General features: G+C 45.2%; 1 protein-coding gene across 1 annotated transcript in view; it reads left to right on the top strand.

Annotated features, from left to right (window-relative positions):
* The window catches only part of LOC149358918 (suppressor of lurcher protein 1-like), a 351,348-nt gene that overhangs the window by 152,235 nt on the left and 188,461 nt on the right, over positions 1–10,652 (top strand). Inside the window, exons 3-6 of the mRNA XM_089571104.1 lie at positions 3,083–3,263; positions 4,160–4,377; positions 6,449–6,659; positions 9,081–9,310. Of these exons, the coding sequence (XP_089427230.1) occupies positions 3,083–3,263; positions 4,160–4,377; positions 6,449–6,659; positions 9,081–9,310 (840 nt within the window). The remainder of the gene's footprint in view (positions 1–3,082; positions 3,264–4,159; positions 4,378–6,448; positions 6,660–9,080; positions 9,311–10,652) is intronic.

The raw sequence follows: 10,652 nt of genomic DNA on the forward strand, positions 1-10,652 counted from the left end.
TGATCCTAGCAGTTAAAATATTCTAAGTAAGTTCAGTTCTTGAATGGAGTAATTAAGGAATCCCTAACGTAATGAAAGCTCAGGAAATCTTAGAAATGGTTCTAGTTCCCACGGCTGCCACCACTTGCAGTGTGGCGCTGAACACCATAAATCACCGCCGACGTTCAGAATGTTTGGTACAGCCCATTGATTTTCTATTGCCATCGAAAACACTCGGTCTGAGAGAAGCAAGCATTTTATAGGTCGTAGTTTGTCACGATGAGGTATAGTCGGCCGTTGTAATTACCAGATTTGCACAGAATCTCAAGAATCTCGAGTTCTTTCCAAATTACGAATTTGAAATATCGCCATTGGGTTACGCGATGTTCGCTATTAGCGTGCAACAGATCACGCTAGTTTTTGATTCCCATGAAAGCTAGGCGCAGTTTGAAAAAGATTTGGTGATCTCTGGGTATCTCATTCCACCTTTTTCTTTTCACACTGATTTAACGTCTTCAAAATTGTAGTTCTAATTTTTTTCCCTTGCTTTTGGTATATCACGCATTTTCGCTGTAATGCGCACATATTAGCCATTATCAGAGACGCACGCACGTACAGTCAGGGACAAAAGTCTATGGACCGCCTGATCGCTAAATGAAGCCGGTAGCCTTATTATTAGCCGCTGGCTGGAGACCACGCTTCTGAAGCCGACCGTCGAAATCCTATTCTTTCAACTCCACCCGCCGCGGTGGCTCAGTGGTTACGGCGCTCGGCTGCTGACCCGAAAGACGCGGGTTCGATCCCGGCCCTGGCGGCCGTATTTCGATGGAGGCGAAATTATAGAGGCCCGTGTGCTGTGCGATGTCAGTGCCCGTTCAAGAACCCCAGGTGGTCGAAATTTCCGAAGCCCTTCACTACGGCGTCTTTCATAGCCTGAGTTGCTTTGAGACGTTAAACCCCAACAAGCCGAACCTATTCTTTCAACCCCACGAGTGTGATGTCCACCCGGCGGCTAATTACAGCTATCGACTTCAACAAATATGATGTCGAGCCGGCAAATAATACACAGCTATCGACTTCGTTTACGAACCAAGCAGTACAGAGACTTTTATCCCTGATTGACACGTTTCTAAAACACAGTACTTCTAGTAATTGTATTGATGAGCACGAAATGTCATTACCTTTCTTTTCATACACGTAGTCCAACAGTACTGCGTTGCCCTAAAGAGCCTTTACACTAAGCGCAGTTGCACTGGCTAAAATTTATGAAGCGCTTACTCGAACGCATCTGAAGATTTCCTTGCTGTATAAGCCTGATTGTTTGATTTTTGCCGCTACTGGTTTTAACTCAGCATGAAAACTTTCATGGCTCTGGCTGGCTGTAGCGCGATTTTTCTCCGTATACTGCGTCGCACGGTGAATATTTTAAGGCGAAAGCCTTTAATGCCTCATACTGTCGTTAGCAGACGCTGTCGGCAGCCGTGTCGACAGACGCGTCGGCAGATTTGTCCGCCTTTCGGCGTCACTTCTTAAAAAGAAACTGCGCCGAGGATGGGCATCGAACCAGAGCCTTGGGCATTTGAAGCGCAGAAGCTAACACTCCGCCATGAAGGCTCAAGGTTTGAGCATGAATAAAGGCGCATCTAGGGAATGCATGGGTTTCTTAAATAAAATAAAAGGAATAAAGTGAAGGAAAGGAAAAATAAAAAATTAAAATTAGAAAATAAACAAAAATAAAAACAAAATAAAAATAAGATATGAAAATAAAAAATAAAAAACAATAAAAAAGAGAAAAAGAACAAAGAAAAAATAAAAAAGACGAATACGAGAAATAAAAAATAGATACAAACAAACAGTGCGCCAGGAAACGCTTTCGCCTTGCAGCACTTTAGAGAGCCAAAGTGCCGCCTGAATTTTTTCGTCAGCAGCGCTTCTCGTAAATTTAGCCTAGTACACTTCGAAAATTCACTACTATATTCTCGCTGATTTCTCAAAATAGATAAATTGGCTAATTGGTGCCAGCTCTTGCTAAGCGTTCAAATATGGAAAAGTCCTTGCGCACCAGAGAGAGAAAGGAATTTTATTGCAGAAATGCAAATAGTTAGCGCACATAACAAGGTTAGCTAATAGCACAACGTTCTGTGATTTAAGGCAGACAACAGGGTTATCGGGCACCAAATACGTTCACAATAGGTCAGATAATTCCGTCGACGTCTTTCGGCGTTTGCATGAATAAAGTTAGTTCGTTGTGCAGCGCACCGGTATTGATCTATGGAAAGGAAAATGATAGGCGTAACGTTCAGAGACCGGAAGAGAGCAAAGTGGGTCAGGAAACACGCACAAGATAATTATATTTTAGCTGAAATCAAGGAGAAAAAATGGTTTGATTTGGTTCATTGGGATTTAAGGTCCCAAAGCGACTGAGGCTATGAGAGGCGCCATAGTGAAGGGCTCCGGAAATTTCGACCACCTGGGGTTCTTTAACGTGCACTGACATCGCACAGCACACGGGCCTATAGAATTTCGCCTCCATCGAAATTCAGCCGCCGCGGCCGGGATCTAACCCGCGTCTTTCGGGCCAGTAGTCGAGCGCCGTAACCACTGAGCCACCGCGGCGGGGCGGAGAAGAAATGGGCTTCAGCATGCCATGTAATGTGAATCGAATATAGCCAATATTTCCTTCAGCTAACGGAGTGGGTTCCAAAAGGGGGCAAGCCTGGCAGAGGGCGTCATGGAGTCAGGTGTGCGGATGGGATTAGGGAGTTTTAGAATTTTAGGATTTAATGGGGTTTTCACGTTCCAAAGCAGCTCAAGCTATGAGGGACGCAGTAGTGGAGGGCTCCGGGAATTTCGACCACCTGGGGTTCTTTCACGTGCACTGACATCGCACAGTTCACGGGCCTCTAGCATTTTAACTGCATCGAAATGCTACCGCCACGGCCGGGTTCGAACCCGCGTCTTTCGGGTCAGCAGCCCGGCATCGTAACCACTGAGCCACCGCGGTGGCGAGATTAGGAAATGCTTGGAATAAGTGACCGCCGCTAGGCTGATGATAATTATGGCATCTTACGAGCGATTTCTCGAGGTGTGCGCTCTCTCGCAGACTGCCGCTGCGTGACGTACGACGATATGTACGGCAAGGAGTACGGCGTGTTCACCTCCCCAAACTACCCGGTGCCGTACGAGGAGAACATCGAGTGCGTCCTCTTCCGCTTCATCGGCAGCCCCGACCAGATTGTGCGCATCTCCTTCGAAGAGTTCGACGTCCAGCGGAGCAACCTCGAGTGAGTAGTCGCTGCTCGTACCTATCTGTAGTCATAGCAACCCATGGAAGAACAGCAGTGAACCTTTAGAACGGCCTAAGCGCAGTGGATGACGTCACAGAAACTTGACCACACTGTTCAAACGGGCTAGTAGGTGCAGGTTCGAGATCATGAAGAAAAAACAGTGCGTTGCCAAGTATTTAATTTCCGTAGTGCTCAACGCATTCATGGTTCAACCATGCGTTCAATTTCTCGTTTTTTCCAGCTGCCACTGCGGAGTGGAATATCCTTCTAGACAGTGTTGTGAATGAAGTTAATTCCCTAAAATTTAAACAGATGATGATTGATTTATTCCCTTAATAATTCCTGTTGAAGGCCCTTTTCCTTTCTTTTCTTTTTATTTTTCTTTTGTTTACCTACTTACTCGCTTGTTTTTCTTTTGAAGGGTGAACAGCTGTATCTACATGTGTCTAAATTGTTCTTTGTGACTTGTGATTACTGTTCGCACCCCCCCCCCCCCCCTTTATGTAATTCCCCCTGGGAGCCTTAAAAGTAAATAAATGATGATGATGGTGACGCAATGAGATGCTACTCAACACAGCGCGCTAAAAAATAAATGCTAATACTCCACTGAGCGAAACTTAATGAACGAAAGTCATGTTTTCGCGTGGAACCTTGCAAGTCAAAGAGATACAGTCGCTTAGTAAAGATCGCAGTTCAAACGCTCAGTATATTGTGCTCTGGGTTGAGCAAGGCGGGCTCCTCTCCTAGCTAGGCTGACGTCAGCGCGGCTCTTAAGAAAAGGGGTGGAAGCAAACGAATTGAATGAGTGGGACAGGACGAGAGTGCAGGAGAATATACAGTGCCCATATATTTTGGTCATACTGAAACTCTCACGTGCATGATCTCCCCCTCAGGTGTGTGTACGGTGACTACGTGAAGCTGTTTCTTCACCTGGACAAGGAAGAGGCGGTGAACAATCGGAGCCCGTACAACTCAATCCTGTGCGGAAAGATCAACGACATCGAGCAGACCCACTACTCGTCCGGGCATGCGCTCATCTTCGAGTTCCACTCGGACTGGCGCCAGGGGAACAACTCGGGCTTCAGGGGAACATACAGGTTCCTCAGCAAACGTACGTCCGCCAGCAGCGAGCGTTCTAATTGCAGTGTGAAAGAAAAAGACAGTTAACTAACCTTGCAATGCATGGTAGCGCGTGCAGATATGACGGAACAGCTCAAATTTTTTCCCATTGTAGAGGCGTAACGTTTAAATCTTGGCGCCTTTTGTTTTAATTGTTTATTTTGAGTATCATGCTAGTGATAGGGACGTGACACGAGAGGCAAGTTTCGTTAGAAAATGTTGAAAAAACTGAACTTATTTACAAAATTTCCAGGTAAAACTTTTCCATGGAAATTTACAAAAGAAAAAGATAAAAAACTGACCAGAGTACGAAGGAGAAAAACAAAGCTATAAAGGAAACTAAACTATGCAGAAGTAAGAATAAAAATGACTACAGTTATGAACAGAAGTCAAAGACAGCGGCAAATTCTAGAAACTCACTCAGTGTAGCGCGCGTTGGCACGCCCCATTCGTATGGGTAAAGTCTTTTAGAAGTCACAAGTTGTGAATTCATAGCAACTCAATAGCAGTCTTCGCCGCTAGTTGTCGTAGCAGAACACGAGATAAGACCAGTGAATCGCAAGCTGTGTTCGCAAGAAGAGATTTCGAAGGCGCGATCAACCACATTGACAGTTGTAATAATAATAAATAATAACAAAATTGAATCATACTAAAATGCATAATGTCGTTATAAACTTCATCAATAAACACCTATCTTGTGAACTCAATGATTTCAGTCAGAATGTCGCCTAAGACAGATAAACTAAGCAAGGTTTCATGCCTTTGTCTCTGTTTGCACTGGCATGAAATGGCTTGATCCGGTCAACCCCAAAATCTCCCAGTATTTTTTCCTCGCCCCACTGACACAGTTTTTGCTTGCCTAATGTAGTGGATTGAGAACTGTATTGATAATTTTCATGACCTAGAGGGGGACCTCAGTTGATCCAATGTGGCGGCTTTACGGCGGACTGCTCCTGGGGTCAGCCTGGGTTCAATCGCGATAGAATTTGCAATCTATGACATCGGCCTTGAAGATTCAGGTACAGGACCAAAGGTACAAGATCCAAGATATATAACTAAAAGCGCAATTTTCTGCATTAAACATTGCAGGCAAGCAAGACCCAGTCATTTTCATGTTCCTGGTGCAGAAAAAACGTTTGTCAGCCAATATCACTTGTGTTGCGCTGTTTTGCGTTTTTTTTTTCTTAATTCAATTAACCACATGGTACTTTAAATGTGGGTATCTATTTCTAATCGTGCCCTGAGTTTTTGGCAAACAGTAGATGGAAGGCATGTAACGAATGCAAGATCACTGTAAAACAACTTTAATCTGCCTATTTTGTTCACTTCTTGCCGTCCGCTCAAGGGACTGACTGATTAAAGTAACAGCTAGCGAAGGTATGGGGCAAAACGAAGTGAAAAAAAACAATGAAATAGAAACGGAAGGAAATAATTATACGATTCCTCATTCTTCATGCCCAATGAAACACTGTATCTTCACATAAGCATGCCGTAACAAGGCCGTAACTGTCCTTAACTATCCCCATTTTTTTCAGCCTATTTCTCGCACCAAAAAACTCTCTCAACGAATTCCTGCGGCTATTCAAGCGCATTACAGTAGAAACATCCATGTAACAGCCCCCCTAAGATAAATGTTTACAGCAAAACTTCGACACCAATTAGAACTTCTTGCTGAGCCAGTTGGTGCATGGTTTTGGTAATAAGAAAGCGCAACATAAAGCGGACACGAACAGACACACCTGAGAGCGCAATGAGCGCAAACCACCAAGAGCTGAGTGACACACTACGAGCAAAAATGGAAAGGAAGCGAATGAATAACCTTATCAGCTGAACAGCTAAGGTGTGGGCCTCAGGCAGGCTTACGGAAACGCTCATTCGATCGTTCCTGTCACCTCGTTTTGTAATGTAGATGGCGATTAGAGAGTTTCGAGACGGTGCTTTGTCGTGTGTGCTGTTGTAGCATCGCATTGCAGTGTGCTTCTGCAATATTCTAGGAGGATTTCAGTTGACAGTGTCAACCAGTGTATTTATCTTCCGACGTCTGGGCGCCCTCTATGGTGCAGGCCAGTTCGAGACGGACGGCCAGGCGGTGGCCGACTCTCGGTGCAGCTTCGTCATGGACAGCAGCAACCGCAGTTCGGGCCGCTTCTTCTCGCCCCAGTACCCGAGCTCGTACCCTCGGGACATCAAGTGCGCCTACAGCTTCTTGGGGAGGGAGAACGAGCGCGTCAGGGTGCTCTTCGAGCAGGTGCGCCTACAGCGCGGAGACTTCAGGTACGCCCTTCCCCTCCTCTTCCTCCTCCTCCTCCTCATCCACGCACACACAAACACACACCCATATCCTTCTAAAGCATAGAGTTTCTTACTATTACCTAGAGGGAAAGCTGGCGGCGCTGCACTTCAGCCACCATGGACGCCCAAAGCATCATGGGGCGGTGAGCTACTTGTTGCGGCACAGTCGTAGTTTTTCGGGAACACGAAGTGGCACTACTAAGATGTTTCATTCCGAAAACGCTGTTCGTGTGTGCGCAGACGACTTTCGCGCGAACGCAGTGTGCAAAAAACATAGTAGTAAAAACGCATAGACACACGACGCCAATAAAAGGTTTCACTTTTCCGAAATGCTATTAAAAAACTTCAAGTATCTAAGTAACAACATTTTTTTTAAACATATTTACTTTTAAAAATGCGTTTGTTAATTACGAAATATTAGTTGTTATAGTGTTCATTACTTGACCAATAGGAGAGCGAGTCGTCTCTTATTTTGGGGGCAAACTTTGCACTTAAATGCTTTTCAGCTCGTTTGTTGCAATCATTAGACAAGATATTGAACATTAGGACGTTTGTAGTTATCAAACAGCTTTATTTTTCTATTATTTTTTGGCCAAAAGTTGCAGTTCCGCTACAAGTAGCTCACTGCCCCATGATGCTTTGAGCGCCCATGGTGGCTGAAGTGGTCTCGAGGGGTCTCCATGCAAACTCCCATAGACGGGCTGCCAGCTTTCCCTCTAGGTAATAGTAAGAAACTCTATGTTCTAAAGTATTCCAGAAATTGCAGACTACCGGGAACCTTGCAGGGTACAGAGATGCTGGGGTATGTTCAGTGTTGTAGTGATTTCCGCTTCCTAAGATATGATATCTGCTGCTCTGACCTCTGTGACTGTGACGGTAGTACTTGTTTCGGCTCAACTAATATCGTGCCGTACAATTTGTACCAAGTTCACTTGTATATCAGCAACAACCTTACAACAACAAAAATTATCTTAACACTCCAGTTCAGAGATAAATCACACCGTGCATCCCTCTGTGTTAGCGACGGATACATAAGGCTGTCGTCAAAAGAAGTCTCTCTCATACCTGAACTATCCTATCTTTTCCAATGTGGTTCTTCACGAGTGTATCATATCTTAAGGAGCACTTACACATGTATGGTGTTCAGAGTAAAACAAGTGTTAGATCTGCTTATACCTGACGTGCTACATAAAGCACATCATAAGTTCGTTAAAATGGGCTGTGTGCTCAAGGCATTTGCTGGACCAAATGGCAGACGTAGACACATACGAGCGCTGTAGTGGGAAAAATTTCCGTGACAGTAGGAATGAAAATACTGAAATGAGAACACTTTGATTGATGCAGATATTAAGTACGGCTTCTACTACCTACGACGCGTGCTCATAAGGGGCATTAAATAAAGGCCGACTTTGCCATTACTTGCTCGCTACTACCCAACACGTTCAAACTTTAGAATTTTCAATTTTTCGGTTATTGTTCACGTGTCCGGGGCAGGTAGCAACAAAAGAGCGAGCTTTGCCCAATATCTACACGCCAGCGCACGCGCGACTGGAACTGAATGTTGGCAGTTGCTTCGTCACTCATTCTGGTTCTCTCAAATTCTCGTTCTCGCCCTTCAAGTATTTACCTCGCCATGAGTGCTCTAAAAGCGTCGTTTGAGTTTCTGAAGAGTTCCATAAAAGAATACCAAGGGGATTCTTACCACAATGTCCGCAATCAGCTCTGGTCTCACGCGCGCAGGCCATTGTACTACTGACAAAATGTGCACCCTTTGTCAAAAGTTTAGTCCCGAGTGATTTTCTTTAAAAACCCTGTACTGGAGCTCGTGTAACATCCGCGGAAGTCCTCGGCTTCGGAAGAGAAAGGGCCAGAGTTGCGCTTTCCTTCAAGGGATGACTTCGAACGCGGAGAATGTATAACGAGCTGCACACGGCGCTTCTCAGAAGCAACCTACCCCCCCCCCCCCCCTCCAAACGCCCTCCCCTCACCTCTGTGCTCTAAATTTTTGACAATGGGTGCCCATATTCGCGCTCTGTATAACCAGCAGTACTGTGGCGTAAAGGAATATCACACGTCGTAATAGGCAGCAAAAAGCGAGCGGCGATATTTTAGAAAACCTGCTCTTTGAGTTTATCTCACCTGTTACCTCTTTACTTAAACACTCACTGCCAGCTCGGAAAGTAAACTGAGAAAGTTGACAGTGGAAATGTAGTGGTTGCTCCCGCCTGACACATTCATCCCCCTCGGGTGGCTCCTCTGGCGGTTTTCTAAAACTGCCTACTTAACATCGTCTCCCCATGTAGCAAGCTGCGTCGAAATCTCGCGTGTTGCAGGTTATCTTAAGCGCGATCGGACATGCATCCACTGCTTCTGAAACAATATCGCCTTAATATGCTCCCGCAGCTGCTTCAACAGCCCGGACGTGATCCTGGTGCATGACGGCCGGGACGGCAGTGCGCCCGTCATCGGGCAGCTGTGCAACCGCAACGTGTGGGTGGAGATGATGTCCACGGGACCCGACCTGTACGTGACCTTCAGTGCACAGAGCCACTTCCCGGGCCGGGGCTTCATGGCCAAGTATACCTTCTCCGAGACGCCCTACAACGGCACGATCGACCAGCTGGTCTCCATCGGTGAGTCTGCATGCCCTTAGGAAGACCGATCACAAAACTACGAAGCCTTGTCTGAGGAGGAGTCTACCTAATTATTCATCTTGCTCATGTACCTTCAAGACAAACTTGGGTTTAAGCATCGTGTAACGCTGTAATGCAGTATTAACTAGCCACCTCCCCGCACTGAGGATCACAGGGTGCAGCATATCAAAGCCATCTCATGTGCCTGCAGTTGACTAAGGTTGGAATCTCAGAAACAGGTGTGAGGTAAAATGCATTTGATTTTCCTACTCTGCGTTCAAGTTTGGGCTTGTGCTTCAGCATGTTTCCTGGGTCGTTTCGCCACAGTCTTAAGAGAAGTTATGGTGTTTGACTTAGTGCTTCCAACCGTCACGCCATTGTAATTACTCCGGTTTTTGAGAGCGGATAATGAGAGTATATTCACATTTAATTTGATGTCCATAGACTGGACAAATAAAAAATATTTGCTTTCATAGGGCGTAAAAACCTGGATGGTTGTATGCGTTCCCGAACTTCTTAAAATCACACACAGAAAGCCTCAGATATTTTGAATGCTTAGATATGACGGCGTCGAGTGCCTGTGACATACAGCTCGGTTCTGGATAATATAAAAAATATATTCCTGCGTCACTCCTTTTTTTTTATTCCATTTAAGCTCTTAGTTATTGCGTGAAGCGACCTCCGACACTCGCTGTCTCTGGATGTGGATAAGTCTGGGCCAAGGAAAAGTCAGAAGCGCGAAAACGCAATAACAAGTAAAATAAGTAAACAGTAGTAGAATTATATCCAATCTAAAAGTCGCAAACATCTGTTCTACGAGCAGCGTAGGTTAAAACCAAGACAATTGCAATTGTTATTAGCGTAAAATCTACACATGGTACAAACGACCTAATTTACAAGCTCGTTTTTTTTTTTTGTTGTTGTTGTTGTTATCGAGAGCAAGTTACGTGAAAGGCCTATTCTGCCTCTCCTAAATTCGCGTCACAACGCGATTTCTGCTTAGGTTTCAGGGTAAGGACACATCTTAGTATCATTGCCATGTCTCACGTAAGATAGCACATGAGATAATTGAGCAAGATACTCCATGCCTGGTCATTGTCACTGCGCTGGACAACAGAATAATGAGAGACAGGATAGGTGAGGTACCCATCATGATTAGATTTCATGCTGGCCAGTAACATTACCTAACGAGTCAAAAATTGTTCTCATGATCTTATGCTCGTCCATTCGTCCTAAGTAAAAAGCAGTTGCGAATGCGGTGCTTCTGCTCTGTGTTGTGCACTTCCGTGGATTAGCATTGGTGTTAAATTTGGTAAGCTCCGAGGTCTGAGCGTAGTGAACG

The sequence above is a fragment of the Amblyomma mixtum genome, chromosome 2 (genome assembly GCF_055824585.1).
Source record: "Amblyomma mixtum isolate Tamu chromosome 2, ASM5582458v1, whole genome shotgun sequence".
Taxonomy (NCBI): Eukaryota; Metazoa; Arthropoda; class Arachnida; order Ixodida; family Ixodidae; genus Amblyomma; species Amblyomma mixtum.